We start from the raw sequence: 23,620 nt of genomic DNA on the forward strand, positions 1-23,620 counted from the left end.
AAACTTCTGCTCAGTGAAAGCAGAGCCTCAGGGTGTGATTGTCGGGCTGAGGACTGATAATGCGCGGTGATAAAGAGGCCCGGGAGGGTTCTTGCTCGGGCAACAGGCCCAGCGTTGCTGAACATAACTTGGGCATGGCTCCCGGGCGGTGAGCGAAAACAGCGAGAGTCACAATAACGGTGGAAGCGTTCTGGGCAAGGGTGGAAGTCATAAATAACATTTTCTCTCCTGGAACAGAAGCCGGGGGGCTGCATCGCGGCATCGTTTGTGTTGCGCTTTTGAAGCCGTTTAACTTGCCGGAGTGTGTTTGGACGGGAGGACAAATGATGGAAACTCTCCACAGCGCTAACATCAGAAACTGGCAAACGGTATAAATGCACCGGCGTCAGACAAGCACATGCATGTGGCGCCAACAGACTCGATATGCTTCATGAAAACACAATTGCAATTCGCTGATGAATAGATTCTACTTGCGTGTAATGGAGATAATATACGCCAAACGGTGAGGTAATAAGTTTTCCTTACATCAATTGTATCTATAGGATAAATCCATAAATATATATATATATACATCTTGCTGAGTTTATAGAATATATATTAAGCTTTTGTTTTGCTCTTAACTAGAAAAATCAAAACACTTCCTTTGCTCTAAACAGCAAAGGAAGTTTTCAGAATCACCTCGCCTGCTCACAAACACTGATTTTGTGAACTGGGTGTATATAATGTGTCCCCCTGCTGCTGGCTCGCCGATGCTGAATTAGTGCGGCATTTGGCATTTTGATACATCTTGGCACGAGAGGTTGTAGCATCGAACAATACAATGTAAAAGAACAAGTGTTCTGGGTGACAGAAAAAACTTGTTAATCCAGATCCCATACATCTGTAAGAGCCATTTAACATGCGCAGCAGCTCAGACCACATGCGTGTAAGTGTTTTAATCTCACAGTCCCTACGGTAGACATGCACAGGGATAAATCATGTGATGGAGCAGCTGAAGGTAAACGTTCTTTAATTGTCCTCGGACGCTGCCATATCTGCATTTAGCCATTAAGGGATCGTGGCTTGACACATTGGCTCGTCGGACATTTATGAAAGATCTCTTGACTGTTTGGAAACAGACAACAGATTTGCACTGCAAATCCCTACTCATCTCATCCACACACACACAGCCATACACACACACAAAGGCTCACGCACTAACTCAGACTATGGATATCATGTTTATGTGATAAGTGGTGTCCCCAAGGAGATTATCACTCTCTGCTCCCATTAGGTCCTGAATAAACAATGGCCAGACTCCCAACCAAAATAAGCAGCGGAGAATAACACACAAGCATCCTGCTGATGTCTTGTCAATACCTGCCACACACACACACACACACACACACACACACACACACACACACACACACACACACACACACACTCAGGTGGCAGTGTGGTATTGATGGTTCTACCTCGCTGGTCATCGCTGTGGTCAGCTTTTTTCCAGTGACAGTGCAGGACACACAGACAGACGTCAGCACAACTGCAGCAGTCTCTACAGTACATTAAATATTTGTTTGCGCATCTCAGCGCTTTGCTTCTTACTGTATCGTGTTGTGTTAAGGAGCAATGTGCAACGTTTCCACCGGAACTACGGTCATTTGGATAAAAGATAGTTTGCAATATATTGTACTGCTACTAGCCCTATTGGAACATCTTTTGTTCCATGGCCCACTACGGAACATTGAAAATTAATGACAATATTACTACATTTCCAAATGGTATTTAACGAATGAATTAATCATAAAGTTTGTTGCATGTCTTTTGATCCTCTTACATGTTACGCGCATATAATAAAAAGAATATCTAAAATATAAATCCATCTTGACTATTTGACTTTGGTTTGCAATGTTGTACAGAAAAATTGCATTACATGACAAGACATACAGGTAGTTTACATTTGCTATCAGATCAGCAGCAGCGGCTGACACACCATTTCTGTTGGCGGTCTGATTTGCAAACAGCAAAAGGTAAAACTCAAAACCTGTCTGGAATATTTCAAACTTTTCTTGTTGTGTGTGGTTTGTACATTGACTTCCAATGATGTTGGTCCTTTGAAATCTGAATTGGAAGAGCCGAGCAGGCGATTGTTGCCGTGCTGTTCTTCAAGAATGCTTTCTGCTGCCAACGGGAATTTACATGAATCTCCATCTGACAGGCAGAAGACGAAGAAGAGGACGAAGAAGAGGAGGAGAAGGACGAGACTCTGAGCACCTGGCAGTAAGCTAATCGCCCTACGACGATTTTCTCACACACCTTTCCTGCTCTTGACGTTTTCTGCGAAATATTTCATTCATTTTGACAAAGCAGCTGAGGCGTCATATAAAAAAATAAAAAATCCAATGTGTTCTCAAGTTTCAATATGAAAATGTCCTTGTTATGTACAAGCCCAGTGAGAATGAAATTGGGGGAAAATAGATTTTTGTAACAGAATTGTTGGTTTAGAGATTTTTGTTAAGCCTCCTACAGTACAACAGGAATACAGGGGAAAAGACAGCAGGTCCACTTGATTTTACTTGTCTCACATTTGTGCAGCGGCTGAGTCAACATACAAATATTTGGAATATCAGTGGTTTAAAAACCAAGAACAGCAGGTGGAAAGATTGAAAGAAAAAATCTGTCTGTGTCTGTCTGTCGGTCTCCGTCTCGGTCTGTACGACTGACACAGCAAGAGACGAGTCTGACTCTGAACCAAATTTCATTTGTCTGTTTCTGGGCCACATGTTTCCTGGCCAATGACCCCTCACCTCGTTGCTGTAATCCTCCCACAATGATGCTGCGATCTGGCACTTCCTCAATTCCACAGGCCACTGCTGACTGCAGGGATTTATGTTGAGGTAGGAAGAATAAAAGGAGACAGAGGGGCAAGCTCACTTTTTCTTTTTTCTTTTTTTTTACCTTTCACTGTAAACTGATGTAGTAACAACAACAGAAACAACCCGTGAAGGTTTCCTCACGGGAAAGCAGGTGCTATGTTCAGGATATGGATAGACAAGTGTCCGTCCTACAAACTTTTTTTCTTTTTCAGATATCCCCTCACAGTCGCCAGTGAAAGAGTCCTTTTGAATTAGCCTGGATGTTATTTAACTGAATTTTTATTTTCACATCTGCCCAGCGACTGCAGAACAAACCTTTGCGATACATCTTATTACAAATCCACTGAAGTGTTGGGAATAAATTGGTTTAGCAATGATAAAGATGTGTGTGGGGGTTTATTTGTGGATTATAACTCCAAATGATTATGCGGCCGTTGAAGGGATGATATTAAAACAATTAAATCCCCTCCTGAGCCTCAGTTACTCAGGGGCAGGTGAGGTCAACTCACACATAGACAGCATACTGTGCGGTATATACACACACAGCCTGTATTCCACATATGCAGAGTGCAGGAAGCTATATGCAAACAAATATATACGCGACATAATAAAACATTTACAAGACCACACACACACTTGCACACACACACACACACACACTTCCCAGCAGCCATCCAGCTAAACCCCTTCAATCCATGATGTAATCTCTAAGTGTGTTCAGTAAGTACAAGGTCCTGGGTTCCTCCACTGCTTGGAGCCACCTCCGCCTTACGTAAGGAACAGCCCACGTGCCATCAATTCACTGAGCGAGATTACAATATGGCTCCCCTAAAGCCTGCAGCAAGACGGATGGGAATTACATCCGTCAGCTCGCGCAGACCCGCCGCGGCCATAATCAAGACATGATGAAATACGAGACGATCGGGGACCTCGAGGGCAACTAGCAACAATAGCAGTCAGTGATTCAATCAGGTACAATTTGTAATGATTAAGACATCAATAAACAATTCATATTAACGATCGTCTAGGAGGCGCCCGGCAATATGTGCCTGCCATCTTTTATTTTAGGTTGAATGTGAGATTCAAATGCTCTTGTTGGACACTCTGTAATGTTCAGCTATAAAACTTTGTGCAATCATAACTCCAGGGAGTGCACAATTATGTGTACCTGGTTTAAAAACATATATATATATATACTTATATACTTGTACAATTCCACTACCTCTCAGAGGGAAATACTTATTTGACAGCCATAGTTACTGGTTTCTCTTGAGATCAGGATCTAACATACAAAACATACGTCACACTTATAAAATGTGATGCATTTTTCTAGATTCAACTAGGCAACAGCAAAAGATAGAAACAGATAAAATTAGCTCCGCTTGGACCAAACCACATCATCAAAGCACCACTTACATTTTTAATAACTCAGTGATAATGATCCAATGATAATATAACACTAAGAGGAGCCGTTCTACATACTAGACAATGCACTGGATTTTGCACGTTTACGTTGTGATGGAGTATTTATTTGTTGTTGTGTTTTTTTATTGCTACTTTAACTGCATAAATGATGTAAAGACTTCTCCCACAGCCCATTGAAACTAGTTTCCGTACGCTGCCTGGCCAGACGTGCTTCAAGTCCACAAGCTTTAGCTCTGAAAAAACAAAGTGCGGTCATCAGACACGATGCAGAGCTGACTTTGTCGAGCGGGAACAAAAAAAAACATACAAACAAACTATGTGCACAATACAGACGTCAATAATTGAAGTCATCATGACTTCCAAAGCAACACTCACGATGAATGCGACCATGAGCCAGGGGCCCCGAGCAGGCTCCCACAACCAGCAGCGACCTCTGTGTAAACCTCCCAAGGAGCTTCATCAACAAAGCCCTCTGCAAAGAGCTTTACCACTGATTCGTAAGTACTGAAAGAGGTGGCCGGGGATGGAAACGTATCTTCAACTCAAAGAAATCGTCTTTCCCCCCAAAATGGCAACGAGGTGCATTCAAGGCAACGGCCACAGCGAGTAAAAAGAAGCAGCCATCGGGACTTACTGGAGAGCGGTTAACGTCCCCAGTTCGTCATCATCATCGCATTGCTCCATCCTGTCAGCCGGACGGATGAAGAAATGAACGGGTGGAGAGAGCGGGATGGACGCCCCGGCCCCGCTCACCACCGAAAAGGCTCAGAGCTTCCGAGAAAGAGCTCCTGTCCCACTCCCTGAGTCTTGCTCCTCCACTAAAAAAAATCCACTTCCTCTGAATCTCTTTAGAAAAAAGAAAAAAAATCCCAAAATTCAATTTTCTGTGTGTGTGTGTGTGTGTGTGTGTGTGTGTGTGTGTGTGTGTGTGTGTTCCTGTTTTTTTTTGTTGGTTTTTTTCATTCGTAGCTTGGCGCCAAATGTTCCAGCTTAGCACTGCTGTGCAGCACCGCTGGTGATGGATTTAGCCGGGGCATCTGGGCCAGCGGGGATAAACTCCATTCACACACACACACACACACACACACACACACACACACACACACACGGATGGACACTGGCAGACACACGCATGCACAGAGTGTCCTGCGGTGTGAGATCGCAGGGCACAATGTTGGGAAAACCTCCCCCACACGGCTTCATCAGAGAGATGACACGATGTGTGATATACTGGATGACCTGCAGCACAACACAACACACACACACACACACACGACTCCGGCATGCAGCGGGTGGATCAATGGATGAACAGATGTGTACCAACCTTAGAGCTGCCACTAAGCGCGCACACACAGCCGTAGTCACAGCGCACATGTCCGTGTGTGTGTGTGTCAGACACAGAGATGTCTGATGACACTCAGTCCCAAGGAAGGATGCGCGCGCGTGTGTGCGTGTGTGTGTGTGTGTGTGTGTGTGTGTGTGTGTGTGGGTGTGGGTGTGGGTGTGTGTGGCTGCACGTGAGAATCGATGATTCTCCAGCAGAGAGAGGTCAACTGTGCCTGTGGGCATTCAGCAGGCGGCGAGAGATTAACACAACAATAATGTATATACAATAAAGACGTAGGCAACATAACGGTGCAGCCGTCCTTGCCGACTCAGACGAAGAGATGTCAATAAAAAGTGATCATGTCGATTGAGAAAACTATATTTATTCACACTGATTGATATATGTGAAGAGAGATATCTGAAAAAGAACGTTAGAAATCAGCCAGTCGAGGCAGAAAAGAAAGATGTATAGTGTTTCAATGTACTGCAAACTGGAAATGGACGTTTTGCAGTGGATCAAGCAGTTTAAGTTTCCTTTAGAAGACAAGATAATGGTAATGCTTGTCTGTTTGCAGACATATGTGCAATTCCAGTTCAGTGGAGGCCAGTTCCATTTGCTTCCCCTGAGATGCCACCTGGTACTGACTCTTGGCCAAGACTATCTATAGCCATGGCTACACGGATGTGACTGCGGTGTGTCTAATTTTACATACAGGATGGCAACAACAAAAAACAATTAGGTGACACTGAAATATCTGCTGATACTGCACATTGTGTCAATGTGAACCATCAGACATCGGCAAGGAAGCACAAGTTTTACAAATGAATTCTAAAGGCGCAAATGCTCAGGCATATTTTCTCGCACATCAATAAACGTGTTCGCTCATCCCGCCTGAAAGGTTACGATTTAGAATCAACGTGAAAGTTAGGGCAGCAGAGGTGAGCACTTAGGGAATGAACATTGGATTAAGGAATGAGAACAAGCTCGTAAAAATGCCCTGAAAACACCCGCGTACAGGTATGTGGGAAATGACTCTTGGCAATGACTCTGCCGTGTCCATCTGGAGGCTTTGTAGTCTCACCCTGTGTGCTGACTACAACGAGATCCGTTTCCTTTTTACAACACGAGGAATGTAGGAGAGGAAAACGGAAAGCAAAGTCAGATCCTGAAAAAGGAATGAGCAAAGGAACGGAGTTATGAAGGGATGGAGGAGGAACTCGCTGATGACTCATCCTGTAAAATACAAGATGAATGATTTCACTTCAAGGTGAATAGACTGTTAATTGGCTGACTACAATAACGTCACCCCTCCTCCCGATTCGGAGCAAAAGCAATAACCCGTCATCAATTCTCATAATCTGTTCCATTCACATCTCATTCACAGCTGAAAGAGTCTCGTCTGGGGAATTTAATGCAACAGCCGGTTCGCTCCAAAGAGCCAAAGCTTTTTACTGTTTCGTTTAAAAGAAAGAATAGAAATTCATCATTGATTTATCCAATTAAACCCTCTCCTATAACTTACAATAGGCCGTGACTTAACTGACCCTTCAGCGACCAGCTGGCCAGTAAAGAAAATCTGTTGCCTCTGCCTCTTGTGCATTATTTTTCCATATTATTGCACCAATAAAGTTGCCAGATAGTCTGTGAGCTTGACTGCTATAGAAAAAATATTCCTCTAGTCTCTCACGAGTCTCGCATGTATTGTCCCAAAGAAAAGAAGTAATCAAATGTCAAAGTGTCTCAATTTGAGAGGCTGTAACTCTTGAATCTCCATTCCACACTTGTCCAGCTATGCTAAAAAATATTGAAACCAGTGGTGCAATAAGCACAGTTCAAAAAAATGAAACAAAGAATGTGATGCGCCAGACACCAGCACTGAGCTCTAGTGTTCAAAAAGTACATACTAAGCCAGTTCCATGTCTGGTTTTAAACATCCATCGTGACTAAAAAGGTGATTTCAGTGCATCAAGGCCTGCCACATAATGTTATAATATAATAATCTTGTGTGACTGGATCATGAAAGCCACACTGCTATCATTGTGTAACCATGTTACAGTTGACCCGCGGTAATGGTGTAAACCAATTTCAAATGGAGCCAAATGTCCCGAAGGAGCTCAGCATAACGCTAATCAGGTAACAGGAGTTTTTAAAGGCACCATGTGACACGTTTTGAATCTATAACTTTTGTATTCGAACCAATGTGCATACAGTTATAACACACATACATGATGTATCGTACATAAAAGTGCACTCATTTGGAGTTGTGTTTCTCCAGCCAAAGAATTTTTTATCAAATCTATTTGTATCCCAGATATGGCCTCCACCAGCAGTCTACACTTATCAGATCTTTTTTTTTTTGTCTGCAGACGGGAGACAAAAGAAGATCGATGAAGAAAGTTGTAAGACTTTATCAAATGGCTACGTTTAGGTTAGTAAAACAAAAACGATGAGCTGAAAGACGCTAAAAACAGCAGATTTCAGCTTTACGAAACCACTGGCTCAAATGAACCATTAATGAGTGTGCTCATATTGTTTCCTCCTATCAATCTAGGCTGAGAAACAGCTGCGTATATTTGTGAGCTTATGCGGCCGACTGCCGTGGACAGCCTCAGAGTGAAGCCCGACTTTAAATCCTCTCACATTTTGTGTCAAAAGCACAGAGCTTGAAAGAAGAAGAAAATGCTGCGAGATAAGTGTGAGGATTTCGATCAGAGTGGCTCCAGTCGACTGTAAAAATGTCTGTCTGGGAAGAGATAGAAACAACTTTCTCCAAGACCAAAGTGTATACAGCTTCTACACAGATGAAATGACGCACGGAGTGCGGTGGGACATGAAAACATACTGTGGTTATCTGTGCTATAAATGAAAAGTAGGTAAAATAGTTTCAAGGCTTCAACCAAAGCAATAACCGCAACTGCAGCAAAATCCATTCATGTTTGGATCAGTGGGAGTGGAGTGATATGAATGATGAAGCAGTTGTGATGGGAGAAAGGGAAGCAGAAAAACTAAATAAAATCATCACCACTAAGCTTCCCTGAATGCACTCGCCAATAGGACACTGACCACTGTAACCTCTTTAGACTCTAAACACAACACGGCAACGTCGACTGCGTCCTTGCACATTATTGAGGCAGAAATCAGCGCGCGGGGAAAGGACTGCAAAGTTAGAGGAAGTACGCCGAAGGAGGAGGACGAAGAAGATGAGGAGGAAGAGTGGAGAGCCACTAGGGACGTTTCCATCCAAGTGTAGAATCTGAAATGCCATGAAACCTTAAATTAATAGTGAGTCCATCGTGCCAGGCTCCAAGCTATTCGCTTGTGGCCGGACCAACAGCATTAACATGACCATTGTCTGTCTTTATCCACACACCTGGATGTGAAAATGTTAGGACGTTCAAGTGACATTCGCATCAGCCCAAGTTTAACCAATCTCTGCGTAAAGTTCCAGGAGAACTCCACTGGGAGTTAGGGGTCACTTAAAGACACAGTGAGAGACTTTCGCCACTCTGCCGAAGGGTAATTATGTATCAGGGCATGGCGGAGTGATGGTGAGTGGAAGGAGAGCAGTAAACACAAAAGGAAAGGGGAAGAGAAAAAGAAGGGCTTGCCTGAGATTCTCAGAAGTCAAGGAGGAGCGGTGATTTATGGTCTCTATCGAAACTAATGCAGGGGTTGTTTTATCTGCTCTCCCAATCCCGCGACTGGGAGTCAGACTCCCATTATAGACACACTCGAGATTAAAACCAGATGAAACGGATAATCTTCGCCACTGTGGGCTGAAAGCCAAGTGTCACTGGGAGCACTTGCGTCCACGCGCTGTTGGTAGAGGTCTTTCATGCCCAGAATGGGGAAAGAACAATACTTGCCATCACAGAACAAAACGTTTCCCTTTCTTTGACGGCTCAAATAATCAGACGCATTGATAGAAAGTACGATGAATCACAAACTGATATAGGCGGAGTTAATTTAAACATGATGATCTGACTTTGCATTTGTCTCAAGGTACATTATGTGATATTAAAGTCTACAGCAGGAGAGTAACACATAATACAGAAATGATGAAAGGGCTTTAAGTAATACAGACATGAGGTAGCTTATTTATACTTAGAGCACAAGACAAGTTCACTCTTGCCTTGATTGAATATCAATCTAATAACACACAATCATGCATCCAGTTAAATGGCGTCATATTCACTTTACGACTGACAACAACTTTTACAAAAAGAAACTCGAGGTTGCCAGACAATGCGTCTTAATGACTACACCATCATCCGGTCAAACCTTCAAGTTGTTCAATAGTCATAATCAATCTGCAGAGGTAATGACGGGATGTACTCACTCGTCATTCCCAAGAAAAGATGTCTCCCTCCACGCGACCTTCCGGGTTCGCATTTCAGAAGAGACCTTGACTGACGGAGACTTCTTTGGGCTCTGGTCCTCCACCAGTGCACAGCCACTTTGAGCTGACACCGGGGTCGAGATCTGGTCGGAGCTGACGGATGTGAGGTCGGTGCTGCAGTCGAAGGACGTCCAAGAAGAATCGGAGGAGGCGGAGGGGCTGCTGTCCAACTTCTCCTCCTGCGGCCCATCTCCGAGGTCCATGGTGCAACGGATGAAGGATGAAGATGAGTGGCAGAGAGGAAACAATGGATGAGGATGGGTAAGGAGAGGAATGCCTCAAAGGAAGTGAATGAAAAGAGGAAGGGAAGCAGAGGATACTTCCAAATTAGATTAATGAATTGAAAGCCATGTCTGCTCACTCCTACTGGCTAAAAGCTTCTCACTCTCTTCTCCTCTGTCTCAGTTAAGTACTGAGGTGTGAAGGGAGAAATGAACGACAACAGACCAACCAGAAAAATAAAAATAAAAGAGATGGTGATATGGACGCCAGGGCAGGAGCAGAATACCACTCAGGGACTAAAGAGAAAGAGACATTGAGCCCTGGAGACCGGGATGGAAAGATGGGCCTGCAGACCCACTGCGGATGGAAGGGGTGAACACAAACAGATGGAGGGGTGGAATCAAGTGAAAGCTGCGGGCGGCACCACTTACCAGGTGATGGCTCACATCTCACTACAACCCCTGCCCACCCCTGCCCAAAGATTGAATCATGTGGTGAGTGGATAGAGACGGCGTGGGATGGGAAATCGATCCGAGACGCACGCAGAGGCTTGAACTGGTGGCTTCTGTGGCTACATGATAGCTGCAGGCCGGAGAGTGCTGTCTTGGGTTGCACTGATAAGCGGTTCATTACAAGAAGTCTGACCCAGTCGAAATAGAATTATGGTTCACCACTAAAACCCATTAGGATCCTGATATTGGGAGGCCGTGGTTAGCCGCGCTCCCCTATAGGTACACTGGGAATAGACTAAGAGCGTGGTTGTGCAGACAATAAAGATACAGTATGGAGGTATAGAAGGAGACTGGATGACACTTTGGAAGAGAAAGAAGATTTAAGACTATAGACAGTTTGTTAAGTTGTATATCTAAAGATTTCCTTCATCGCAGCTAAATACCTCGTTTCACAGAGTTGGAGACGAGTGGTGGGAAACAAAAACACTAAAGGATAACTTTAAGCAAGAAGGGAAAATGTATGTCCCAAAATGTCAAACTATTTCGGTGAAAAAGCCTCAAGTTACACCGGCACGCGAAATCAGTCAGGTTTGGTCATGATTTCACGACAGATCTCCCAAAGATCACTGAAGCAATGTAGTTCATCGGGGACCTAAAGGGTCCAGCAGGCGCCATCTATTGTCATCCAATCACGTCGAAGGACAGAATTTTAATTTATTTTACGTGGCTCACTTAAGATGTACAAAACACTGGCTGGCAACTTCACCACCTCAAACAGAGAAATATGACAATATTCTAGATTCAGCTTTGACCTTTTGAAAAAATGATGTATTACTTTGCTCCCTGTGTATCCAAAAGCGGTGTTTCATTCTCCAACAGTACCTAATTTGGAACGACACATCTAACCGAAGACACGTCAGCCTCCGCTCAGAACAAGAACTACACGACTCGCTCTCCAGACATAGAGTACACCGATCAGATCCAAATTTCAACTTGTTCACTAATGCTGGCAGCGGGGCGGCAGTGGCAGTATCACACCGCATCAGTGATAGATCGGTCCCGTCACTCTTGGCTTTGATTCTGGCAGTTTTTATCGCCTCTGATTAAATGGTGTCAGAGCAGTGTCAAGTTTTCACATAGATGAGAGCCACTAGATTAGATAGGGATCGCCTTCAGGTAGTTAAAAAAAAAAAACGGAACCACGCTGTGACAAGGACGGTAGATTCAAATTGTCAGGCTGCAACAACATATTCAGAGTTGAGGTTTTAATCAGCTACGGTCCTGCGACGTTCAAGGTCAAGGTGGCTGATAACATTCTCTTGTCTACATTGAGGTTTAAATAGAGCGCTCGCCGAGGAGTCTAAAAGCAACGGCACAAGGAGATGAATCAATCAAGATTGTACAACACGTTTAAAGAATCTGACGGGCCAGCGCCGCACATGCATACACAATCACTGTGTATTATATACGAATAAATGTAAGCCGACAAGTTTTTGAAAGTCTTTATTTACATATCGTCTCTCCACAAAGAAGACGATAAGGATACAGAGGAAAACATTTACAGAAATAAATTGAAGTTATTGAAATGAAATGCAAAAAATTACTCTGGGACCTCAACTCCATACAGTAACACTGCATTAACCCTTCAAGTGTTACAAACCAGTTATTTATATGATTGTATGTACAAACTGCTGAGACAAAAAAATTGTGTATTTTGGGCCTCGTCAAGTATTTAATAACCAATTTATCAAACAACACGCAAACGAAGTGATCCAGTGGTGTGAGTAGAAAAATAAATAAAATACTGATCCGACAGGTGTTACATGTTCACAACATCATGGGGAGGAATCAGAGTCACCGCTTTTTTTCTTCTAAAATGTTTTAGCAAAGTGCATCAGACGTTTCCGCATCAAACAGCGTAAATTTGCTTTTGGTGAGAGATTGTTCAACAAATCAGTTACTCATTGAACTGAGCCTAAAACAATCCAAGTAACGCCGTCAAAAACTAACAGCCAACAACAAGATATAGCTTTATTAATAGACACGTTGCTGTGATATTGTTTGTGTGATTTTCTCCACAGCAACGTATTCTTCCTGTCAGAAGGGAACTACAGTGAGAGGAACAAATACAAAGCTCAGTGACATCAGACATTTACATGAAAACATCAGAAAGGAAGACAAAGCAAGAAACAGAAATATATCAACATTTAACAACAAAAAAAAAACTGGACCATTCAACAAAGTTGTCATTTCCAAGAGTCTGCGAAATTGAGATTTGCTCAGCGAAAGAAGAGAAGCATCTCCAGGAGGGGAAGCGCAAGTCCTACTGCAGCTTTAGAGGAATCGGTTCCAGAGCGGGATCCGTGGCGGCGCTGCACGAGAAGCACTTACAGGAAGTCGCGACATTAAGGAGGGGAACAAGCTTGCACGCGGGCAAAACAGCAGAGGACGTCCCAAAGAGAATCCAAAGTTAGTTTGTTAGGCAGGCTTTGCAAAGTAGCAGTGATTGTGTCTATTTCCACATCGGAGTGATTGAGAACCGTTTTGTTATGGTCGGCCTCTAAAATCTGAGAGGCTGAAGAACTTTCCAGCTGGTCTTGAGAGATGTAGGTCAGGTAAATAAAAGGAAACTGACGACGGGGAGAGGTTTGGAAAGGGGGGCTCAGTAGTAGCTGCCTGCTAAAACATATAATTGTATACGCGTCCCACAGAAAGGTTGCCAACACACAGCACTCAACGTGCCTCGGAGCGGGGCACTGAATCAAAGCGGCGCAGGGTGGCTTCACATGCACGACAACCAGGAAGAGAGAACAGGCCGGGGTTAGTTACGGTAGAGGCAAGGTTTTTTTCCCCCCACAAGGCAACTGGAGGAAAACTAATGTTAGTGCCAGAGGAGGAGAAAAAGGGAGGAAGCCGCTATTATCCTTCTGTGCACGAGCCCAGTCGGGACAGTCTTGACAAAGCTGAAGGGGTAGGAAGGGTACAAACGACAAGGGAAGGAAACACAAACGACTAATGTCTCTTTCAGTAAATGGGCCTCGGCTGTTTCATGCTGTAGTGGGCCTCTGACGCTGACACATATGCAGACTCAGGAAAAAAATCCTCGTGGAACTCTGCCAGAAACCTGAGAGAGGGTGGGAAGAGGAGACAGAAGGAGAGATCCAGTGATGAGCACTGCTTTGTTCACATTAAATATTCAGCAGGAGCCGTTTGTCAGATGACAAACAGCATTGACGTGGGAAAGGACCACGCACGTCCTGTTCCAGTTCGCTTCAACGTCTGGTTTTCCTAGATATCCCTAGCTCATTCCACATAAATCCTAGACCCCTCTGCCCTCTGCCTGTGGATATATATGTCAGAGACAAAGCCCCCTCATCCATACACTACCACCAGAGAACCAATCACCACGGCCGAACGGCTGAGAACATGAGAATGACAGACCAAAAGTCCGAAAGGGAAAGAGTGGAAAAAAATCCCCCCACCCTCCTCCCATCTAATCAGTAGCGGGGAAAACTAATCCGGAATCTTCTTAGTATCCGCTACTCGGCCAAATCCTCTAAATCTTGCCATCTCATCTTAGCTCCACCGGCCTTCCTAATCTCAATGCAAACAAATTATCCTCATCAGAGTGGAACTTAAGCACACTTTGACGACGAATAACAAACATGACAATCTAAAGCGGGACAATAAGAGGAAATGCGTGCGCAAACTGGAGGTGAGCAAGAGAAAGAAATTAAGTTGATTTATTGCAGCCAAAGAGCTGATTTTAAGAGATTCATTACGGGGCACTAAATAGGTTTCAACAACATTCATCAGGAAATTATTTATTTTCGGCTATTTGATGCAAGAAAGTGAGGCGTGTGCTAATCTCCATTGCTGTTAGATCAGTAATAACACAGGGCAAGCTGGTTTAGGCATACACATTGAAAATCGGCGACAACGTGTGCGTCCACATGTGCACGCACACACGCCCACCCACACTTAATCATAATCATTCTTGCAGAGAAAGGGAGAGTGAGAGATCAACTGTGGCCAAATCCCAGCATGCAATGCACTTGAGTCTCCACGACATCAATCAGTTTTTGCCCGCTCGGCACAATCTGCCACAAGGCTGAATTCAGAGTGGGGGAAAAAAAGCGTGAAGGCTTTTCCCAAAGTACACATTATTTTAGTCTGTGTCCAGTGTCCTGCAGAGTCTCCAACATGGTGAACGTATTAATTAGTTACTGGGAGAAGACGGCAGTGGCCATCCCGTAGCTACAGATGAGGCTGAAACTGCTAAAGTAATGCACTTCTGCACGTCACTGCTCTGCCGTTCTGCAGAATCATGCCCCATGAAAAAGAGAGGCACCAGTGATTTGCAGTCCAACGTCACTGGAGTGAATTAAAAGGACTTCGCTACCCATGTTTCCACTAAAACTAATGACATTGCGTTAGAAATGCTGTGCCAAGACGTACTGCTGATGCTGCTGAAGACGATTCAGTATTTCATGTTTGAGTGTTAAGGTCACATGTTGGACCTTCTGTCCTGCCATGAGAAAAATGCGTCGAAGGTGATGCACCCCCTCGGACTGACAGGGACGCCAGCTTTTCAGAGGACCACCTCAAGATTTCTGTGGCACAAATAATATACATTATCACTTGAGTATTGTAAGTTTTGGTTCTGACACTTGGGTTTGTGGTTTGTTTTTTTTGTCCGGGTGTTGCTCCACAGCACTGCTCGTGGCAGAGGGCAGCACTGCGAGTGTTTGATTAGAGAATGAGAGGGCCTAAATCCCCCAGGTTTGGGACGGGCTGAACTGAAGATCACTAGGGAGGATTTAAAGATTAGACTCCCGTGCTTGTGTAACGCCCACTCATCTCCCTCCCTCTAACACATGCTCTTTCTCACTCCATCCTGCCATGTTCTCATTTACTTTCTCTTTCTTGCCTTTTGTATTTTCGGTCTATCTGGGTTATTTTCGTGCATTGATCATTTCCATTTTGCATTTGAATGCTGATCCTCTGCTACTGGGAAGCAGACTACCAAACACGTCAGTGCATTAGGATACTGTGCGGAAGCTGGTGCCCCGCTCTCCTTGTGAAATGTCAACTTCTTGCAGTTCGACCCGAGCAGTTACCATCAAGCTTCAACACTTAGCTAGGTCGGAACCTTAGGTAATGAACCGTGCTGGTCATTAGCGAGGTGCATTGGAACTCATATTCAATGTCCCGTTAATTCATTTCAGCGCTACATCTTTTTAATGATTTATCCCCAGAGGAGGTTTATACATGGTTTCACACAATTTCTGTACACCTGACAGCACAATCCATTTTTCACGAAGGGGGAGAGATTTGAATATTATACCAGTATTATGATTGCAGCGAAGGAACTAAGCTTTTAGGCCTGAGTGAGTAAAATGTTACGGTGCAATGGTCTTTTTTGGCCTAGGAACGTTCCTGAGTGGAATCACAAATAAGTATCTGAGTGACAGCCATGGTAAGGAAATCTATAGAAGCTGAGAGAATGAACTTGAATTTTTTGCTTTTTATTTCCTTTAGCATAAAGGGCCATCCTTTACGAAAGTAAAAAAAAAAGCTAATGCTGTCCCACCATGGGACTGTAGAAACAACAGAGCATCTATGTTATGCTTACACCATAATTAAAAATGTATGAAAGTCCTTGCATTATTGGCTGAGCTCCAAATCTATACATCTATATTTAATCTCTTTTAAATGTGTCCAGTCAGGAGTGAAGTGCATCATCGTCATAACAATGTTCTAAATTTTGGGTTGCACTAAATAAAATTATTTTCTCTTAACCCATGTATAAGAAAGGTCAAATGAGCTCTCCATCATATTTTTCTTCGACATTAGGACATTATTATTGAGTTCAACATGAAGTGGTTTGAATTTTGTTTTCACCCTGCATTTCTATAGAACCAATAAACTGTTTCTGTCCCTCTCTTCATTTGTAAAACACTTAACTGACTGACCTCTTGCAAAATACATTTTATGACAATGGTCGTTTACCTTAGAAAGAGTTCCAAATGTTTGACCAAGGCTCGGAGATTCCTCTCAGGGATCTGCATCTTTCCCAGGATCTCAGGGAGCTTTACTGGAAGAAAATATAGCCAGCAGGGGGAATTGTTAGGAAGTTGCACAAAGGGAGAAAAAACAAACCAAAAAAAGAGACGAAATGAGAGTCACCAACCAAAAAGCCGCAACAGGTGCTGTGATCCGTACAGGTAGGACGGTGGAGGAGGTTGGTCAGTCAGAGGGTAGTTGTCAGGAGTCAGCTTCCAACTTAGCACCTGGTGGACAAAGCAAATAAAAAAAACCTCTCTTTAATAATACCAAATATAAACAACACAGGGTAAAGTATAGGTATGTAGTATATGTTTCTGATGACTGAATGTTGGACCCATCGGAGTCAGAATCTGACATTTCAAATTTGTACAAGCCTAAATTCTCCCCCTGCAGCGAGAGTCCTTGAGCAAGACATTTGTTTTCGCATCACCTCATTAAGCTCATTGTTTCTCCGGCTCTCCATTCCATAGAACAGCCCGCTTCGCTCTTTGCTTGGCGTCGAGGGCAATGGGGAAGATGAGCCACTGTGCACTGGGGTTTCTGGGTAAAGCGGAAGAGCAGGGGGGAGGGGGGGGAACCAACAGATTTATGATTACATTGCTGCTGTGTAGCTTATCGCTGCTGGAATATGGTTAACAAGATAAACAACTGATAGCTCAAATTTATCTTTGGGAGAGTTCAGTTCTAATGCACTTGAGAGGGGATGAATGTTGGAGGGAAAAGGTAGAATAACTCCACCTACTGGGCCAAACTGGTTATTACAAAACAACTGGTTACATCACTCAAAATAATGATACTGACTGTTTTCATGAAAAGCATTAATGTGGTTGTGAACAGAAGAAAGAAAATCAGTCAACACCAAATATTTCACAATTATTAGCATGGCCCAAAAAACCAGAAAAGTTGCATTAGTAGTTTAAAATATTGCCTGAGATAGTTTTAAATGTTACATTTAGATTAGTGTCACAATATACTGTTTTATAATCAATTTATAACCTGGTGTGAGCTTACTTCTGTCGAGGTTGAGGAAGAACTTGGGTTGGGACGACGTGTCAATCAAACGATGTTTGAGCTGTGGGGACGCTGTGGCACTGCCTCCACCTGGATCATTAACAGATTACACTTATATACCACAAGTTAAGTCAGTGTTACAATGCAAATATTAAATAGATCACAGATTAGTACTCTAATGTACAAGAATAGATCAAATTCTTCTCTACATGATGTATTTACATGTACAAGCACACCGTCTCAAAGTGGCACCAATTCCTGTAAAGATGGATTACCTCCGCTGCTTCCCTCAGCTGGCCGGTCACCTCCGGACGTGTTCCTGGTGGAGCGTCTGAGTGACTGGGACTGGTACGAGATACAGTCCATGTCAGGGTGGCGCCGGCGCTTTGGGGCAGGGGCAGGGGCTGGGGCAGTGGGTGTGGTGGCAGAGATGTCGCTCAGTGCCGGCTGGCTGTCTGTGGATTGAGGAGTCGGGGGGTTGTGTCCCAACGGGCTGGGGCTACGCTCTCGTTGGGTGCTTCAGACACAAAAGAGAGAAAAAAAAAACTGTTAAATGGAAGAGCACAATAGTCAAATGTAGCAGCATCTGCAATAGCACATACGACTTGAATAATCAGTGCACACTTACTTGCTGGAGCAGGGGGAGCCTTCGTTCGTGGCCAGACAGACCCTAGACGAGCTGACCTTTTTGAACTGAGCTTGTTCACTGGGGTAGAGGAGGATCATGGGTAAGGTGAAGTCAAACGTAATCCTCAAGCCGTCAACCATCTCCTTACACAGCTCCTCGCTTAATACAGAATGAAACATAAAAAGGTAATCATTCATAATCATCTCACATGGAACTGTGATCCAAAAATATGAGGATTACCACAATATGAATATGGGGATTCGTAAATACTTTATTTTGTATAGACCCACCTCTTTTCTGGGGGGATTGCTTGTGGACTGCTGCTCTGCGTGGTGTTCTGCTGCCGCCGGAACCGCTCATTGGCCATGAATGCTTTGTTGATGGCAAAGTGTTTCACGTAAGACTCCAGGATGTGCACAACATTCATCTGACAGGGCACCATCACCAGCTGAGGGAGGGAAGAAAAGGAAAAAGTCTCAAGCCAATTCCATCCAAGCAGGCTACATTAGCTTACCATGACTATCAGAAGTGCCAGTCGCAAGCTCGTCAAACAAACTCACGTTTTCCATTCATAATTAAGTCGTGACAAATACGATCCATGTGCACAATCCAAAGAATCAACGTGGAATTCAAACCACTCATGCCCTGCAGACAAATACATTTGTTGCGTAATGTCTGCTGCGTGTACCTTTTTCCTCTTGTTGATGTAGAAACAGTCGTCCTCCAGTTTCTTCTTCAGTACATCCGGGATGCCGATGTCAATATGGACAATCTTCTCCTCACATTCCCTCTTAACATTGACGTCTGGTTCAACCCTCTGAAATAAACAAGATACAAACCTTCAGATGCAGTTTTGTGCATCTCCATGCTTGTAAGAGTCACATTTTGGCTTTTCTATTTATATCATATATATTCAGGAGTAAAGACTTCACAGATTCACTTAACCATTTTGTTGATATCCTCAGAGAAAGTGCTCTCCCCACTATTTGAAGATTCAGGGTCAGAGTCGTCCCCGTCACTGCTCTCTGAAGACGAAATCAAACCTGGAGACGGAAAAAACACAGGCACAGATGAATGTGACTGCTGCTGGAGACTGGGGGCAACAGACAAAGACAGACAGAGATTTCTCACATGGGTCGTCACTGTCGTCCTCCTTAGGGAGAGTCTTCAGAGAAGATTTAGTACCAGACTGACGTCGCCGCCTCTTCGACCATCCTTTTCTCTTCCTACCATGGAGACAGAGACAAAATATGCACTCTTATAGATTGATCAAACAAAAAAAAACTGGATACAGGCCAGGAACTAGCACAGTGCACTGACCTTGTACAGGTGCATCTAAAAAAATGTCAATAATAACATTGTAAACCTTCTCTTGTTTTAATATGAGTGATTACGGCTTACAAATCATCAAAACTTTAGTATCTCAAAATATTGGAATATTTACCAAGATCAATGACAATGGGATTTATTATACAGAAGTGTCCAACTTTTGAAAACTATGTTTATTTATGCACTCTTTACTTGGTCAGGACTCCTTTAGCACAGATTACAGAGTCAATGTGGCGTGGCATGGAGGCGATCAGCCTGTGGCACTGCTGAGGCATTATTGAAGCCCACGTTCGATCTCATCTTTTTTTTTATATTTTGATGACATAATTACTTTCAAGACCTAATGAACATAACACAAACTTACATGCGACCTAGAGCTTTGCGAGCCAGTTTACGTTGCAATTCACGGCTTTCCTCAGTGTCTCTTAGGACATGATCCTCTGCAGCCCAACGATCCCAACTACACAAACACAAGCATTTGAAAAAAATAAAAGGAAAAGAAAGGAATGCATGATTTGACAACTACATCTTGACACTGGTTAATGAACGTGAGATTTGAAAAGGATAAACACCACAATGTGTACGACACCGTGAAGCAGGCAAGTTACAGTAAGTAGATGATGGTGTTAAATCAAAGTGCATTTAATGTCACCTTCTGTTCCAGCCGTTGAAGTGAATCAGGTACTTTGGGATTAGTCTTCCATGGTCATCTGTACCTATCAAGACATCAATGACCTGTAATGTGAACAAACGACAGACGAAATGTACTGTAGATTTTACTCCAGTATTTTTGGCTTAATCATCAATCATTTTTAGTGTAAATAATCTCAAGTTATTGAGTCTTAATACTTTCTAAAGGACATTTTTTTCCCACTACCTTGGCTTACAGGTTGTTGTTGTTTTTGTTGATGTTTTAAAGTTATTAAACTTCATTTCTCATGTTTACTTGCTTTGTATACATGAAGTAGCAACATTTATCTGCAAATATAATTATAGTATCTTTGTAATAGTGCCATTTGAGTTCACCACTTGAAGCTTTTGATGACAGCAACGTGTAAGCATGCAGCCAAACAGCAGATGATGCCAAATGTTAGCTAGCCTAAGTTAGCGTAAGCAAAGCTAGAATTCTTTAGCAAGCTAGCTGGCTACCTAGCCAGCTAAAAGCAACACTGTGCATGTGCATGTAACACTCAAAGTGGACTGGAGCAATAACAAAGCGACGTTATCTTGCAATGCCAGCGGCACACGAGAGCTACCATGGGCGGTGTTAGCTCAGTTAGCGGGGGCAGATGTATTGGCGCGTTTGTTTATTTGTTATTGGCGTTAAACTGTTTTTGGTTGGACGCCGCCCAGCTGTTACAACCCGTAAACAGCTGTGTCATTACATTGCTTTGATAACATTGTGACATGCGTTTGCTAACGTCTCAGCCTGCAGTCTCATTTGAAATTAACTCATCAGCTTTTTTTTTTTTTAGCTTGTCACTTAAACCCCGCGCTTCGAGAAAGACGCGTGTTATCGAACGTACCCGGAAGCTATGCCAAGGAACGATAACAGTTAGCGGGTTGCTCTCCCTCAGAGGCCTAAGTGGCCTGTTCATTGGATTGGTATATTCCACATCTAACAGGAACAATTACGTGTTCCCAGTGTGCTTTAATCGTTTATCCTACACAGACCCAACTAAAGTGCTGCATTGTGTGAGGCATGAGACGTTACCTTAGCGTCGTACAACACTTTAGCTTTGGAGGGGTCGGGTTCGAAGCACAGGACTCGTTCTCCTTTGCGAAATTGATATTTAATTCCCCGCGAATTCATTTGTTCATGGCGACGAGTGGGAGAGGAGGCATCGATCTGGACCCTATGAACTCCTTAACCCGTTCTCTGCCAGAGAGGAGTCTCCCACCAAAAACAGGCTGTGGAGAGATGGTGGCGCTGTTGTGGGATGAGCGCAGCTGCATTCAATGACGCCTCGTAATGTCCCCCGACTCACAAGGCGCGCAGTATCAGCGTGGCAGGGCTATGCGACATATAGTTGTTTTTGTCTGTGCGGTGATGAAAATGAAGGGGTAAGCGAGTGCAATTTTTACACATTAAAAGTCGAGGATGTTGAAATTGTGGCCTTGTTTTTGGCCTGAGAAAGACAACGCAGCAACATCGGGTACTCCCACTTCCCACGACTGTGAAGGCGACACAAGAACGCGATTTGATCATTTGAACTGCCTCTTCCCGGACACCGTACTCTTAGTGCAATGCGTAACTCTGGCCAGCAGGTGTCAGTATATGAGCAAAATAAAGGTCCACATGAGCCCATGGACGGATTTTTAAATCACAACCACATTATTTTTGTTCCATTAATGTTTAATTAGCTCTGATATAGTTATGCATGCTACACCTTACATCTAAAACTACTTTATTACACTCAAAGCAACGCATACCTTGACACTAACAGTGCAGTATATCTGTGTGGACCATGTTTTCAATTGATGTGCATAGCCTAACAATCATGTGAAATAGATATTATTGATATTCACGTGTGATTAAAACAACTTTAAACACACACTTGAGATATGATTTCGGATCAAATACACTACAAGGTCCCACACAAGGAAACCATCTATGTCTGTTTTGAGATCCACATGACATGAACATGATTAATAACCTCTGGACAATGTATATTGCCCTATTACAAATAGCCCCAACAACAACACTGCTGATGGTATTCCTGCCTTCAGAATTTAAGCAACCCGGTGAGTATCATACATCCCATTCCTAAGGGGGTTTAACAGATTGTTTTGGTATTCACAGTTTTGGGAAAAGACCCTCTCCCTAAAGGCAAAAATACAGCAAAAGAAAATTCACCATGTCTCCAAAATCTAATCATACTTTATTGGAACACCATGGGGGCTCTCAATTTTCTGGAGGCTACAGTATGGGGATGTTTACATGAGCAGCCCAAAATCCTTGGTCATATAGATAGACATTATAAACATTGCTCCAGGGTACACATAGTATGTGTATGTGTGCTTGCAGACATATTAAATTATATGACTAAATATAATATGACATACACAGTGTTAACTTTTCTGAACAGATAAAAATAGACAGTGTATCGCTGGTTTATTGTTTTTCATCTTTCATACCAGTAATTTGATCTTTTTTGTTCCTGACCTTGTGACCCTTTTCATTCACATCTTCTCTAACAGCCTCAGACAATGAAATGTACACTGATCCCCGGCACAGGAAACCATGTCTCTGCGACTAAGGCTGAATCTAGACTCATTTAGCTTAGAATGGAATCAGGCCTGTGCCGCTCCACTATTGTATACCAAATATGGACAGTGTGTATATAACACCGAACATGACTGGCTTGAAGTGTAGCCTGGTTGATTTATTCTCCTCCCCTTCGACCCTGACCGTGTCTGATATATTTTGACAGTCATGTCAAATGATTACTGTTTCACATTAAATGTTCTCCTTGGTTTCACATTACTAACCGGAGACTGCAAATGTCCAGATTGTCTTACACATACAGTATGATGAAGGGATTGAAAGAAGAAGAAGAAAACTCAGGGATGCTGCGAGGATATATACTTTCTAAATTCGGATAAAACTTTTGCAGTTATTAACTTTTTATCCATGTTACTGTTCTTTCTGGCTTTTCCCCAAAGTAGGAGTATAGGCACAGTTCAAGACAAAAAATGCCTCTAGCTTTTATTTAATAGTGCGAAACACCATGTTTTCCTTCTCTAATTTCTGCGTCTGTGATTCCACTCAGCGCGAGTCCCATTCTTTTCCGCAGCAGACTGTTTTTAGAAGGGTCAAATCTATCTGGGCTGTTATCAGTGTCATGTCATGCTGTGTTGTGTGTGTGTGTGTGTGTGTGTGACTGTGTCATGCGG

The 23,620-nt window shown here is 43.3% G+C and overlaps 2 protein-coding genes across 5 annotated transcripts in view; both read right to left on the reverse strand.

Moving 5' to 3' along the window:
* The window catches only part of LOC118301182 (FERM and PDZ domain-containing protein 4-like), a 53,545-nt gene extending 41,500 nt beyond the window's left edge, over positions 1-12,045 (reverse strand). For all 3 annotated transcript variants that reach the window (XM_035626456.2, XM_035626446.2, XM_035626439.2), the window contains exon 1: positions 9,953-12,045. In XM_035626456.2, the coding sequence (XP_035482349.2) occupies positions 9,953-10,215 (263 nt within the window). In that variant the 5' untranslated portion in view covers positions 10,216-12,045. The remainder of the gene's footprint in view (positions 1-9,952) is intronic.
* Positions 12,046-12,174: 129 nt separating this feature from the next.
* Positions 12,175-21,675, reverse strand: LOC118301212 (male-specific lethal 3 homolog). Of its 2 annotated transcripts, none has more exons than XM_035626491.2 (14): positions 21,438-21,675; positions 20,376-20,458; positions 20,088-20,183; positions 19,526-19,620; positions 19,340-19,437; positions 19,083-19,211; positions 18,685-18,842; positions 18,395-18,553; positions 18,042-18,283; positions 17,767-17,856; positions 17,186-17,295; positions 16,880-16,979; positions 16,699-16,783; positions 12,175-13,810 (listed from the first exon to the last, which is right to left on the reverse strand). In XM_035626491.2, the coding sequence occupies exons 1-14, from the start codon at positions 21,534-21,536 to the stop codon at positions 13,711-13,713; spliced, it is 1,644 nt and encodes a 547-aa protein (XP_035482384.1). In that variant the 5' UTR covers positions 21,537-21,675; the 3' UTR covers positions 12,175-13,710. The 2 variants fall into 2 exon arrangements, with proteins under 2 accessions (XP_035482384.1, XP_035482387.1); XM_035626494.2 differs by having other exon boundaries at positions 20,376-20,439; positions 21,438-21,653.
* Between the last annotated feature and the right edge of the window lie 1,945 nt (positions 21,676-23,620).

The sequence above is a fragment of the Scophthalmus maximus genome, chromosome 1 (assembly GCF_022379125.1).
Source record: "Scophthalmus maximus strain ysfricsl-2021 chromosome 1, ASM2237912v1, whole genome shotgun sequence".
In the NCBI taxonomy this organism is placed as follows: Eukaryota; Metazoa; Chordata; class Actinopteri; order Pleuronectiformes; family Scophthalmidae; genus Scophthalmus; species Scophthalmus maximus.